At 53.4% G+C, this 14,865-nt stretch overlaps 1 protein-coding gene across 10 annotated transcripts in view; it reads right to left on the bottom strand.

Annotated features, from left to right (window-relative positions):
- The window catches only part of WDR20 (WD repeat domain 20), a 62,040-nt gene that overhangs the window by 2,781 nt on the left and 44,394 nt on the right, over positions 1-14,865 (bottom strand). For 4 of the 10 annotated variants that reach the window (XM_061181275.1, XM_061181276.1, XM_061181277.1 and 1 more), the window contains one exon: positions 7,522-8,781. The exons of 1 other annotated variant lie outside the window; for it this stretch is intronic. In XM_061181275.1, coding sequence (XP_061037258.1) covers positions 7,522-8,781 — 1,260 coding nt within the window. Of the gene's footprint in view, positions 1-4,105; positions 4,973-7,521; positions 8,782-9,280; positions 9,443-14,865 lie in introns of those variants that run through there. 5 more of the 10 variants (XM_061181283.1, XM_061181284.1, XM_061181285.1 and 2 more) reach the window with 4 other exon arrangements.

Here is a 14,865-nt window from a genome sequence, read left to right as displayed (position 1 = left end):
GGATTTGATTATAATTTATAATACTAAGCTAACAGAATTAAACCTTGTTTCATAAAAACGTATATATAGGAAAAGTAATATTTCAGCTAAAAAACAATTTACAGCAAAGGAACATGTCTTTGTTCATGGTTGCTGCCGAGATCAGAGACCCTGACAGCAAGAAAAGACCGTGAGGGTCTCAGAGGCCCTCGTCAGAGAACGGCCTTGTCCTGAAGTCCCGCTGGGCCCACGGCAGGCCTCCCCATCTGACCCCGGCTGCCATGGGCTCGTCTGTAAACGCGTGAGACCGCAGACCCTCGAGGGAGTGGTCGTGGGATGGGCGTCCGGCGCTGTTCAAAGCCTGGCCAGTCGACTCTCAGAATCGCCCTCCTCACCCCAGACGAAAGTGACGTGCACACTGGCCCCGGGACAGGTCTTGCTGCAGACTAGCAGCCTCTTGAGACGGCAGAGAAGTGCTACAGGAGGAGCTCAGCGCTGCTGCGGGGCCGAGGGCCAGACAGGTCGCCGGGGTCGGCCTCACCTGGAGGGGTGGCCCTGCACCTGCCACAGAGCACTTAACCCTTGTGGTTCCGGTTCTAGGCAACCTGCCAGGAGCTCCCCCAAATTATCTCACTTCCCTCGGAGACTAAGAGGTAAATATTTGTGAAGTGAGGCCCTTTTAGAGATGGTACACCAACGATGAGCGCCGTCACCCGGCTAACTTCCTCAGGGCCGCTTCTAGCCGTGGATACAGTCTCCTTATTTCATCCACAACCATCCCGCCACTCACGCTGCCCAGGCCGCTGCGTAAAAGAACCACAGAAAAGCTGGACAGAGGAGCTCCCATTTCATTCCAAGGCGCATGAGGCCCGGACTCAGTGAGCCAAGTTTAGGAAGTGGGTGCGGGCTGGGAGGGGCCCACTCCACCGGCGCGTCCTCTGAGCCCTTCTCTGAGCATCTGGACCCCTCCCTGCCCCAGACCCACTGTTCACCGTGGCCTGGGACCTTGGCTCCACTGGGCAGCTGCCCCTTTGCCAGCCCTGACCTGCCCGGTGACTGGCCACACTGGTGGTGACACATTTCCCCAAAGAGGCCATTCAACCTGGGAAAAGTCACCCAGGGAAAATGATCGTGGTGTTTTCAGACATCTGCGAAAAGGCTTTCTTAGGGCACAACCAGTCAAGGGCTCCTGCGAGAACCGTGCTGGGGAAGAGAGCCTCGCCCACGGCCTGCAGGCCCTCCCGCCCGGGTGACGCGCTGTGGCTCTGACATCCTCTCTGCAGGAGGCCGGGACCTCGCGTGTCTTCTAGCTTGAGTCCCGTCACGGGGCATCCATGTGAAGGCTACCGACACTAGAGGGGGTGGGGCTGAGCACCCCTAGATGTTCTGTCCCTTTCAAGAGATCTGCTGGTCCAGAATCGACTGTTTCAAAAGGCAGCCACACGTGGGAGAATGGACTTATGTTTTCAAGGTGTACAAACTAGTTATCTTTAAAAGACCAAAATGCTGTGCGTGTGTGCATCTTTTTAGAATTCCTGTCAACCTACTAGCATTCAGGGCTTGAAATCCCCTGGAGCGCTAAGGAGAAAACGTGCGGCTTCTGCGGTAGTAAAGTCCAAGTAGGTCCCTCTGAGGGCGGAGTATCGGACCGTCTCTTCTGCTCTGGCAGCTTCGAGTCAAAGGCAAGAGCCCACGCACCCTGCAGCACGGGCGGCTCAGGAGGACAGCGCGGCCAGGAAGATTCTGGAGTCCACCGAGAAGGACAGGCGGCCAGGAGGGGCTTCCAGAGGCTTTGCCAGCCCCGAGCTCCAGGCCCAGGCGTCTCACGAAACTGCAGGGACGCGGCGGCTGAGTGGGAGCCCCGGGGCCTGACGAGGCCTCCGTCCCGGGCAGCTCGTCGCTGCCCCCATGAGCCCCGGGCGGAGCGTGCGGGCCCAGGCCTGGAACTCTTGCCGTGAAAGTTCTTTCGGAGCCGGAGGCGCCGGTGCTGCCGAGAGCGAGGGGCGGTCCAGAGCAGGACAGCGCACATCGCTCCTGCTTCCCGGGCCTGGAGGACCGGCTCCCACTGCCCCGCTTGCGGGGCTTGTTCTGCACCGGAGCCTCGGGGCCCGGGCGCGGGGCAGGACCACCTCCACGGCGATGACAACGCCTCCGGCAAACAGAAAATGACAAGCGTCGCCTGCCCGCCACCTGGGAACTCAGCGCAGCCCCGGCCCGGCCACCGCAAAGCATCCGCGCGCTCCGCACAGAACCGGCACCAGTTCGGCCGCAAAGCCAACCCACGGTCCTTCCCCACATGGGACCTGGCTCAGAGGAAGGTCACAGAAAACAGTGAATACCTCCCATGCTCAGAACAAACATCTCACTTAGAAAGCTTCTAATTCGGAAAAACTCAGAATCAGTAATAAGAGGTAGCAATTCCTGGGGCTATTGGTTCTATAAACATTAACAAGGCCCTTAATTTTACAGCATTTAGAAGCTTTTCTTTTTTGGTTCACTGAGATTTTTTTAAAGCTCAGATGTGAAAGTGACTACTGAAAGTTTATCTACATTTACAATTCATTCACACGTTTATTTAATGTCATTATACAGAGGACAACCCCAAAGTTCTTCAGAATATCAAGTATGTAGTAAGTCTCTAGCTGTAACAGTGACAAGGGAACAGCTAAAAACCAAGGCAGTGAAACAGAAACACGATTTTCTTAAAATTATAAAGTAACAATACTGATATTAAAGCTTCATTAATTATTGCAACAGTTAAGAACTTAATTTACCAACATTTCATGTTAGGAAGGCTCTTTATGAAATTTCTTCAAGTTTTCAAGAAATTAGATGAGAAGGTAAAAAAGGAAATACATATGAGTTTTGATTTTCACTAAAGGTAAATATTCATACAATTTTATACAGTGTCACCTAATACAGTAACCTTTAATAAACTTAGGTATACAGAAATCAAAAATGCAGAAAAGTTTTCTTTTACATATTTAACTCGAGCGACAGCGATGTGACCATGACACAAAGTCCACGTAACAGACACAGCAACGAATAAAAAGTCAGTACCAGTGGAACAGCTTCCCTCTCCCGGAGGGGCTTCTACATACAGGTTTGAACTTGGCTCTGAGTTTCAAAGGGAACAGCTGGATACAAGTGCCTTGCAAGGGGAGCCCTGGACTCCACCTTCCCAGACCGCCCCCTCTCACTGGCCAGCACTGGGGTGGTGGGGCTAAGCCCCCTGACTACCTGAACAGGTGACAGTCCCAAGCAGCCCAGCGCGACAGGTGTGCCAGGACAAGAAGGGGGCCTTTGCCGATTGTTCCCTGCTGTGGTGCCCGAGGCGGACATCTCCTCCGGGTCACTTACCAGGCCTACACGCGAATGCGGAGGAAGGAAACCCCAGGGGTGGACACGCCCGGCACAGCGGGACGACCCGCACAGGAGGCCAACTGCCCCCCCTCGTTGCCCTACGCGCAGGGGCCGCGGCCGGTCGCCCTGGGCCAAGCCCTCCCGCACGGAACGGGACGCGGCGCGCCGTGCGTTTTTCCTGGGAAACCCACGGTCGACCTCTGCTTCTAGTTCCTCCTCGGACAGACAGGTCCACAAATGTGGCCTTTGGGTTTTCAAAGGATTCCTTCCGCGGGGCTCCCCGGCCCTTTGGCTCTCGCCTCACACTTTGAGCTCCCTCAACCAAGAAATCAAAGCTCTCCCTCCCAAGCAGGACGTAACGAGAACCTTGTACACGGGTGCGGACACTGATAAAGCTGCTTCACCAACTTCAGCGCAAGTTCAATACTGGACAATTTCTTAAAAATTCAGGATGTACCACAGGAAGTGGAGGAATCGGGGAGAAACGGCTGCCGGGCCACCTGCCAGCCTGGACTTGGCTGTGGAGCCCAGCGGTGGAACAGAATACTGGGGGCACGCGTGTCACACGCCCATAAAAACTGAGAAAGCTTCAGGGCCTTTTGTTCCTCATCGTTTCTGGATGTCTGAGACAATAATCACTGTCATAGCTTATCCCTGTATTTCCACTCCTCTATTTTTCTTTCATAAAGGCATTTATCCTTAGTGCCAAGTCAATGGCTCACAGGAGAACCTTTCAAAAATGTCAGAAGGTCCAGTCAGCACAAAAAACAAAATTAAGATTCTTTACCGCTATTTAAATCAATTTAGAACCCAAAGCTACTGGTTATTTTTAAAGAGTCTGCCTACTCCCTCTTACACATTTGCCTTTAAAAGAAGGCCAGGTTTTCCAAAGGCTTCCCACCCCAGCTCTCCCAGCGGAGGAGAAACAGAGAAGGGCTGGGGCTGGGGCGGCCGGTGGGTTCAGCCTGCATCGCCCAGGTCACAACACAAACCCAGCTCTGGAATTCCCAGAAGCTTTAAGGGGCGAGCCAGGGCAGGGCAGGCAGGGAAGACCCCACAGCCTGGCTAGTGCCCTCCGAGGGGGTCCTGTCGCCGCAGGCGGGCAGGCAGGCAGAGCCACCTCTTGTTGGGGGGGAGCAGCTCGGCTCACGTGCTACCCTGAGCACTTTATTTCTCTGCTTTTCATCGACGCGTCTCAGTGCACGGTGGAAAAATCGTGCTGAGCGAGTAGGAATAACCTCTTCTGGCCAAAAGCTGTTTTATCCCAGAGGTTAGGTTAGAAAAGATATTCTCGCTCAGGATAATGTTTCAGCTGAAAAACTGAAAAGTTCCAATGAGGAAGCTCAAAATTTGGGGAGAAAACTACAAAAAAACACTCCCCAGATTTCCTTTAGTGGCCACGGTGCCTTATATACCTGCGACTGGAACCCCTCGAAGCAACCCCCCTCCTGACCCAGGTCTGCAAGAGCCGTGGCGGCCCCGAAACAAATCTGAGGGAGGAGAGGAGGAGCCCGCCCGCCCCCCTCCCTCTCCTGTGCCCCCTCTCCTCAAGCTGCCGGCAACTTTAGTCCTGGTCTGGGAGAGCACCTCGCACTCTGTCCTCCCGACGGCAGGAGAAGGGCGCTGCTGGCTGTCACAGAAAGGCGGAGGCATCAGAGGGGCAGAGTGGACGGAAGCAGCCGGGCCGAGCCGGGCCGGGCCAAGCGGCCCCTCCCCGGCAGCTGACACCCAGCCAGGGGCCCCAGCCAGACATCAAGGATACACCGACCAGCAGAAGCTGGAAGACTGAGACTGTGACCGAGCCCCAAACCCCAAACTGCGCAGGGACCGCGGCTGTTCCATCGGGGGCGGGGCGGAGGAGGTGGGGCCCGGCTTCCATGAGCACCTTCAGAGCTTGCTTTTAAGGGGCCAGTAACGTCCTCCTCTCGCCTCTCCTGGCCCCGCTCCCATCCACAGACCGCCCCCTGGGTAAGCCGCCCCAGCAGACGCTGAACGACAGAAGGGGCCAGGAAGAGCCCCCGTCGCGCGAGCATCAGGCGCACGGCCCGCCCACGGCTCTCCTGCCCGCGCTGCGAGGAGCACAGCGCTCAGAACGGGAAGGTCATGGCGGCCCACTGCCCCGTAAAGGCTGCTTACTTGGGATTCGGCCACTTGGGCCAAAGACAAAGTCCTGAATTTTGAAACTGCATACTCAATGCCTCAGAAGCATTTGAAACCGAATTTCTAAAACTATGCAGGTACATACAATTGCACAGGGAGTGTTGGTTCCTGCTCTCCATCTGACAGCCCAATTTCCTAGCCTCCAAAGGGGAAACGGTCCACAAGGATGGCTGTCTTTGCCACCTCAGATCAGTTAACATTTAGGAACAAAGGACCACATCTTAAAGGCAGACAGGACATTAACACTCCCACGGCCGTGATGCATGAACGGGGAAGGCCACCGGGGCTCTCACGTGGGGAACACTGCCACTGCTGTCACAGGCCACACACACCAGCACACGAAGGAGCCCGGGGCGCACAGAGTGAACGGCTCCGGCCCTGACACGCGTGGAGCGCGGAGCCGGCGGGACGCCGGCCTGGCCTTCGGCAGGGGCGGGGGGGGGGGGGGGCGGCTGTAAGAGCACAGAGCTACCGTTCCATCAGCCAGAGGCTCGCGCCGCAGAGACACTGAAGTCTCCAGGTCGGCACTTTGCTGAATCGCATTCACTACTCAAACCAGTATAAATGATCAGTATCTCTATATTTAATTACAAAGGCGTGCACAACAGAAAAACAAACCTAAGTGACCAAAGTAAGTTAACAGATGAGATCATTATCATCTTGACACGAAACATACGGGTCAAAGAGCCGTCTCATCCACCGTGAAAACTAGAATTTGAAAAGCAACTCCTCCGACAGCGGATAAGGATCTGAAGGAATTAAGAGTCGAGCACAGCAGCTTCCCCTGGAAGTGGAAGCAGCCGTCTGGGCAGAGGGAGAGCCAGCCCTGCCCCCAGCAGCCACAGGCCCCCCCGGGGCAGGCGCTGGGGTAGGGGGTGGGGTCCCTGAGACAGAGGCCGAGGGCATCCCGAGAATGATCCGGAAGATCCGGGACCACGACTGCCCTCCAAGGAGAAGAGGAGCCATATGCACCTGCCCTTGCCCTCTGGTGGGAACACAGAACCCAAACCAGGGAAAAGTGTCAAGCTCTCTGAACCTTGGGGGCCTATCAGTCTTCTCAAAACAAAGCTGAGGAGTCTGCCCGGGCCCCGGTCATGTGCCTTTCTGACCAAAGAACAACAAACCAAACCCACGCCAAAAAAAAAAAAAGGAAAAGAAAAGAAGAGCTCCTTCCCCTTGTTGGAAAAAACGTAAGCAAATCACATCCACCATAAAAGATCTCGGCTTGAGTGGCAAGAGGCACTTCTGACAACACTGCGGGCGCCCTCAGCCCGCAGTTCGCGGTAACTGTCCAGGCTCTGAGAAACATGGGTATTTTATTTAGTGCACAGAGTCTCAATCAAAGTGCTACAAACTGCTTCTTTGAAAAAAGATGTTTATTAAACAATTTTAATTGTCATAAAATGACTAAAATGGGTTTTAAAAATTAAGGCTCTTCTCTTTCTGTGGATTGCCAGAACAATGTAAAAATAATATCAATCAACCCTGCTGAACGCTTTGTTCCTAAAGTTAAATTTCATAGATTCCTAAACATTTTATGATTAAGATAAAAAGTTGGACTATAAATGACAATTAATGGCCGTTCGTATTGAACACACACTCTGATCAGGTGTACAATATTCTAATTGAGTAGTTAAGCAAAAATATTCCAGTTAAAGCAGAAATTTTAATTTTAGCATTTTAAAGTCATTGTTTCCCCACACTGTCATGATTTTCCTAAAATCGAAATAGTCTAATACAGGAGCGCTAACCTTGGGACTCTATATACTCCCAGGAGGGTGACTGACTTGGCTGGCAATTAGTTTGATTATATTTTTTAAACGTTCTAAGGTGAATTATCAAATGATTCAGAATTACATGGCATGCAGTATCCAAAATTATGGCTCTGATGCATTTAGATTTACATTAAGAATAAGAAGTGTCATTCACATTCATTGTACACCCCGCCCCTCCCGCAAGAAAAAAATCACTACCTATTCAAGTTCTAGATCTGGTGCAGCATTAAGGATTAAAACTTACCACTTTACCAGGCCTTCCCCATGTGCAAATAAATCCCTCCTGACAAGCAGTGACTATACAGTCTTCAAGAAAAATTAATACAGTCAGTCTTTCATGTGCTATCTTTTTACAGATGAGCGGCTCTAACAAGGGAACGTCTTCCATCCGAGGACACAGGGGCGTCCCCAAAGTTTTAGCTGGGTCCGTTTTGGTTTTAGTAACTAGGTTCAGTTTGTCGCTGCTCTTGCTAGAGATGTGTCCCATGCTATGGTTTCGCTTGTGATCTTTCTCATGGTGCCTGTCCTTCCGGTCGTGTAGTGAGAGCGTCGCGAATTTGCTGACCCCGGAAGCGATGGCCCCGTCCGCGATGCTGCCCTTGCTGCCGGTGCTGGAGACGGCGGAATGCGGGAGGCTGTTGGACCGCGGCAGGGGAGGGGGCGCCGAGTTGCTGGGGGTCGTGACGCTGTTGCCAGTGCTTCCGGCAGGAGGACTCGTGGCGTTCATGACGTTCGTGTGCGTCCTTGCTCTGGAGAGGGGCTGGTGGGGGAAAAGGATGTCTTCCGTGAGGTCCCATAAGCAGAGCTGCGTGTCCTGGCCCACGGAGCCGAACCGATACGTGACACTGACGGGGCGGCTCTCGGTCGAGTTCCGCTTGGACAGCCGGGACTGGGTACTGTTTGCTCGGTCTCTCCCAAAGTGAAGAAGGTCCTGGAAGTCCTCGTCGCTGCCACTGAACTCCATAGGGTCGCTCTCTTCCACGCTAGTGGTGTAGGGGTCAAACGCCACCACGCTGACCCAGGATTTGTGCCCGTGGCCCCGCGCGATCACGCGGCAGTCTCCAAAGGACCAGACGGTCACAAGGTCGTCCTCTCCGCCCGTCACGATGTACTTGCCATCCGGGCTCCAGCACACGCACAGCAAGCCTCCAAAGTAGCTTTTCATGGTGCCGTGCAGCTCCACCGAGTCAAAGTTGAACACCCGCAGGAAGCCGTCCTGGCTCACGCACGCCAAGAACTTGCCATCTGGGGAGAAAGCAAACTCGTTGAGGGCCCCCTCGCCCACCGTCCACTTGAGGAGAGGGTTCCTCGTGGATTTGCTCTTGCAAGTGTGCACGGCAAAGCTCTCTCCCTGCTTCAGAAGCTGGTAGTGGGGGGCTGTGGTGCCACAAGCGTGCTCCACATTATACAAGTACATGTTCCCACTTGAATGGGCTACTAGGAAAAGGCTTTCCGAACCAGGAACCCATTTGACACAGGTTACTCGTGACTTGTCTATTAGTCTCTGTGAAGACAAAGGAGAACAAGTTATCACAATGGAGAAGTTTTAAAGGTCGACTTTTCCAGCAAGAAACCTTGTCTGCTTCTCGGTGAGAAGGGACGCGTCCATCCAGGCACTCCACGCCCTATCCCGCGGTCAGGCCAGCGAAGGCATTTTGGCCCCTTGTGGAATTACCTTCTAGAACTGCACCTGGGTGTCAGGCCACTGGGTTTCATCGAGAGAGTCAGTCATTCAGCAAACACTGTTGAGAGCCTAGTACGTGCCCGACAGATACTACACCAGGCGCCGGGACCCACCGGGGAGACGGACAGCCCCGGGCACTTCGCACGTCTCACGCCAGGAGCGGCTGGGCCTGTGACTCCTGCACCTGCACAGGGTCCTCACTACGAGGCCCCCAGCAAAGTCTCGCAGCCCCCACGGCCGGGAGCCCTGGGCCCCCAGGGGCTCTCTGCACTGCATCGCCCCGCGCGCCCCGTGCTGACTACCCCTGCCTCTTCCGGCTGCTGGGGCAGGGTGGGGGGGGGGGGGGTAGTGCACGTGCAGCCAGCAGCACCCAGGGCAGCACCGCCACCTCCCTGGGCTCTGCCTCGGCCCTGATTCACTGCAACTTCCTCACTCATAGCCGCTGTCATGTGTGTATCTTTAGAAGCCATTCCTCCATCTTCTTTGAAACAAGGTGGTGTTTAAAAAAATAAACAGATGATTAACACTCAGCAGTATGTGCCTAATCACTGCCACTCTACTCCACGTTTATTTTTGATCCACTGACCAACTGTTTCTTTAACAGGCACAGGTCAGGAGTCTTGCCTTTAACACCAAAAGAACAAAAGGCAAAAGTAGAAACCCCCCAAAGGGACGACCACCCCCCGAGTACGCTTCCCTGCTTGCAGACCTTTCGTGGGGCTCACTGGCACAGCGGCTTCCACGAAGCTGCCTGGTCCCCAAATCACAGCACCAGAAACCATCTGGGAGTTCCCAAGACCCCTGAGTTCTCAGCCAAGTCCTGCTGCCAGACTCTCTCCACTGCCAGCCCGGTAACCGGGTGCCTCGGGAGCCCGGCGGGCTTCGGGTGAGCTACACGCTCCCACTTCCCTCACGTGCTTGGGATTCCCCACCTCGAGCCTCAGAGGGCCACGGGCCACAGGGACGGGAAGCCCACCGGGACACAGGGCCTCCTGCCTAGTCGGCCTTGCGCTGTGTGTCTGCTGTGTGCTGCATCTTTACAGAAAGTCACAGAATATGAAAACACTTGGTTTCGTCAAAGAGACTAATGAACCATGCAAACTGCTGCAGAAAATTAGGCCCTGGAAGGGAGGTGGCCAACAATGGTCCCAGCCAGGGAGGAGTGGAGAGGCGTGACCCTGCCCGGCACGAGGGCCCAGGGCTAGCGGGCCGGGCAAGGGTTACTGAGCAGCAGGTGTCACTGCTGTCGCTCCGCAGTGTCACAGCCGCACTGTCACTGCCTCTTTCCTCTCCTGCCCGGTCTCCTGCCCGGTGACCCTCCTGTATAAGGCAGCTGACCTATGCTAACGCCAACAACCTGGAAGCCCAGCGCTGCTCTGTCAGGGTTTCCACGAGACCTTCGCCATTTCTTCCACAGAGGTCAGAGGCACCTTACGAGGCCAAGTCAGGGCTTTGGTCTTGGGGAAGCCTCCCCCCACCTACCAGACCTTGCTGTACCCACTGGGCTCAGGCTGCCCCAGTACTCCTGATCCCTTAACCGTGACTGGTCTGCTGGCCTAGTGTCCAAGGGTGGTGCCGGTTCACCGCCATCAGTGGCCCCGTTGGGCGGCTACAGAGTGACCTCAGGCTGAGGAGCCAGGCTGCTGGCTGCTGGCCATGCCCGGCACTGTGTGTGGCTCTCAACTCCTGCACCTCGGATTTCACCACAACCAAATCTAATCTCAATTTTCCCAACAGCTCTCCACTGTTACTCTATCATGTGTGGAAAATTTTAAGGATGGACATAAAAACTTCTAGCACTATGGTTAGGAGAAAAATTTTATTTTTGGCTTAAAAAGGCACAACGAAAATAATTCCATTAGAACTCAAAACTGGAATACTGTCAAGTAAAAACGGTATTTCCCTACAACTGTGAGGAATGGAGATAAATAATCATAGCACCATTATTAAAATACATGTTACTGGGGTGACGAGACACATTTAAAGACTTTACTCCACGTTAAAAAGGTGCATTGAGACTGCTGTAAGTAGACACGTGGATGCAACTTATGGACAAAAACCTGAGCCCACCTTCTGTGCCCCTGCTGGGCACCCACGTAGACACGTCACACCTCAGCACCTGGGAAGCAGGCACAGCAGCTTAAGCAACTGCAAACCAAAAAAATTAATGGACCACAGATCCAGCTCTAATGTGGGACGGGTTTCTCAGTTGTTCTACACCTTCAGTTTTCCCTACCAGATTGTGCGCTCAAGCGCAGGGAAAACGTCTGCTTCGTCTTGGGGTACGTGGCAGGCGTATCAGGACAGCCGTGCTAACTTCCAACCTGAGGATCTACTCTGCAGCCAGGCACTGAGCAGTGGCTCTGCACACACGCTGTTTCATCCTCAAAATAACCCCGCAACGTAAGCTTTTATTTTTTTAATAGGTAATACAGTCGTAATTCATATATATTAATAAAAGTATCCAGTAGAAAGCCTCACTCACACCCCTTTCCTCCATCCCAGATCCCTTGCCCCCAGAATTACTGTCATTAGCTTCTTGTTTATCTCTGCGAGTGTCTTCCTGTGTGGACAAGGCAAACACAGGTACAAGTTTATCCACACTCCTTTTCTTCACTGTCTGCGCCTCTGCTTTCTCCTGCAGTCACACACGTGCATCTCTCTGTACTGGTACGAAGACAGCTTCCTCATTCTTTTCTACAGCTGCAGAGTACTCAATTATATGGATATACTGTGGTTTATTTGAAAAGTCCCCCACTGAAGGACATTTGTATAGCAAAGAATAACCTGCACATACGGCAATTTTCACATGTATAAATATACCTGCAGGATAAATTCCCACTGGAATAGCTGGGTCAGGAGGTACATACATTTATAATTTTTTATAGATATTGCCAAATTACCTCCCATAGAGAATGTAACAATTTAAATTCCCACCAGCAGTGTAAGTATGACTGCCCATTTCCCCATAGGAAGGTAGGTGTTATTGCCGTGTTACCCACCAAGAAACAGGATCAGAGAGGTCCGCAAACTCGCCTGCGGTCCCTCCCGCTCACCACTCACTCACGTTTCATTCATTCCTTCTTCCATCCTTTACTGAATGGACACTATATGCCAGGCGCTGACAGCACCGACAGACAGACATCCCCTCCTGAGTGGAAGTGATGTTCAAGTGGGATGAAAAGATAGCGAAATTGACAGGATCTGACGGTAAGGAGCGCTGTGCTGTGAGCAAAAACCAACCAGGGAAAGAAGACAAAGGGCAGGAGGAGTAGAGGGATTCCAATCTCAAGCAGGAAGGCCCAGAAAGGCCTCTGGCTCTGGGATGAGGGCGCGCTGAGCAGAGAGGTACAGGGGCAGCAGAAGCAGCGGGCTGGAGGATGCAGGGCGGAGCGTCCTCACAGGGGGACAACTGTGGGGGCGCTGCTGGGGGAGCAAATCAAGCACTCTTCATCCTAGAGACACGGAAGGCGCTGATGCAAGCGGGATGGACCGGGCAAGATGACACCCAGCACGGGCCCGTCAGCCCCAAAGTGGGGCTGGCGCCTTCTGTGCCACCGACAAACGTCAATAAACCAGGGCGCCCCTCCCGCAGACCCCGGGCAGTGGGAGGCACGACTCCAGGGCTAGCTCGGAGTCACTGAAGTAAACCGCCCTGGGCTATCACGTGGTTTGGGTTTAGCAAAAAAGTTAGAGAACAGAAATTAAAAAACAAATACCTAGAACATCTTATTCAATAAATATAAAGAATGCAGCCCACTTTCTGCACCATAAGGGTATATTTTTGTTCCAGAAAATATCTAATAAAAAAAGTAAGGAATCTTCGTCAGTTCTCAGTGTTAACTAACAGGATTTCCCTGCTGGGCTTGAATTCTCCAGTTTCAGTGGGGCCTTGATCTGGATGAGCATACGTTTGAGTATGTTGAAAAAACACCCTTGGCCAAACCCCAGGTCCCCTGAGGAGCTCCTGAGTACAGGTGGGGCAGGGGCTGGGAGAGGCAGGGGCCTGTGCGGGGGGCGGGCAGCCTAATCCAGGCTCAGCGCAGTGCAGTGGGTCTGCGGATGTGCATGCTAACCGTTTTGGCTGGAGCACCTGAGCAGCGGCAGGAAATCAGGTCTGGAATCGTGAGCTGGGACTCGAGGACATGGAGCCCCAGGCTAAGGGGTCTGGGCTGTGACCCTGAATCCCTGTGCTGACCAATCCCACAGCCCCGAGCACTTGAAAGTGGCTGGTCCAAAGTGAGACATGCTGTGAGTATAAATTACACACTAGATCCTGAAGACTTGAAAAATTATGGAAAGTATCTCATTCATAATTTTATACTGGTTATACATTGAAATAACGTTTGGATGTATTAGACAAAGTAATACTTTTTTTTTTTTTTTTTTGGCCGTGTTGGGTCTTCGTTGCTGTGCGCGGGCTCTGTCTAGTTGCGGCAGGCGGGGGCTACTCTTCGTTGCGGTGCACGGGCTTCTCATTGCGGTGGCTTCTCTTGCTGCGGAGCATCGGCTCTAGGCACGTGGGCTTCAGCAGTTACAGCGCATGGGCTCAGTAGTTGCGGCACGTGGGCTTCAGTAGTTGTGGCACGAGGGCTCAGTAGTTGTGGCGCACGGGCTTAGTTGCTCGGCGGCATGTGGGATCTTCCTGGACCAGGCATCGAACCCGTGTCCCCTGCACTGGCAGGCGGATTCTTAACCACTGCGCCACCAGGGAAGTCCCAAGATAAAGTATCTTAACTTCACCTATTTTTAAATTGATGTAATGTGGCTATTAGACATTTTAAATTGAATTTGTGGCTCACACTGTATTTCTACTGGCTGTACTGCTGCAGACAGTGGGGGCACCGAAGATTTCTGAAAAGGGAAGCTACAGAATGAAGTGAAGTCTCCCGTCAGTAGGTACAGAATGGTGCGGGTGAAGAGAGACTGGTTAGGAAGCTATGACAACTGTCCGTGGACAAACAGGTCTTAAACTTGACCAGCGGTGGTGTGGCAGGATGGACTGTTTAACAGTGGGCTAGGCTGGATGGAGTAGGAGGTGGGGTGGGGGTGAAGGAGGCGCGTGAACAGACTCCTAGGTTTTGAGCTTGAGTGACTGGGAAGGGGGGTGACAGAAAAGAGAGGAGGGGTGACTATGCTGGGGAGAAGTTCAAGGGTCCTCATCGAGTAGGCAGCTGATGAACATGACTGTGGAAGACGAGGAAATGGGCTGCGAACAGTAAGAGCCGGGTCTGTGACATCCTGAGCTCTCCAAGGCAGAAGGTGTACAAGGAAGAGGAGGAGAGTGTGAAACTTTGGAGAAAGACTACTTATAGGGAGCAGGACAAAAGTCAGGAAAGCAGAAGGAAAGCCGAGAAAACCAGCCAGAAATCCCATGAGGAGAGGAAGGAACTGACGCCGAGTGAATGTCCGACAGGCCAGGGGCTCTGCTCCCTGCTTCACGCTTCCCTCCATCCTGTCACAGGGTCTCTGGGGGCGGCTCTGTGCTACAGGCCAGGAAGGGAGGCTGGAGAGGGAGCTGGGCGAGGGTCCAGGAGAAGAAAGCCCCCTGCTCCGAGGCTGAGGTGAGGCCGCCCCGGCAAGAAGGGCAAGGAGAGGAGAGCGGGGCGGGTCTCAGGGAAAGACAGGTGCTCAGGTCATCTGGCATGACCACTGAGCTTTCCATTAAAGAGGGAAATTCCACAACGCTCAAAGGCCTACTTTTAAAATCACTTCCATAAAGACCAAAACCAAAATCTGGGTATTACTATGCCAGGTCTGTACGTCAAGCCACCTACCCAGGAAGCGGGCTCCCACACCCACTTCTCTCCCTGGTAATCACCCACGGCTCCCACATTCCCCATTCTGAACGCAGAAGACACTGCCTCATTTCTAACATCAATCCAGTGAAAGTCCAACAAACAC

The sequence above is a fragment of the Eubalaena glacialis genome, chromosome 2 (genome assembly GCF_028564815.1).
Source record: "Eubalaena glacialis isolate mEubGla1 chromosome 2, mEubGla1.1.hap2.+ XY, whole genome shotgun sequence".
NCBI classification, from domain to species: Eukaryota; Metazoa; Chordata; class Mammalia; order Artiodactyla; family Balaenidae; genus Eubalaena; species Eubalaena glacialis.
The sequence above is the reverse complement of the archived record's forward strand: the minus strand, read 5'-3'. Positions and strand labels throughout refer to the sequence as shown.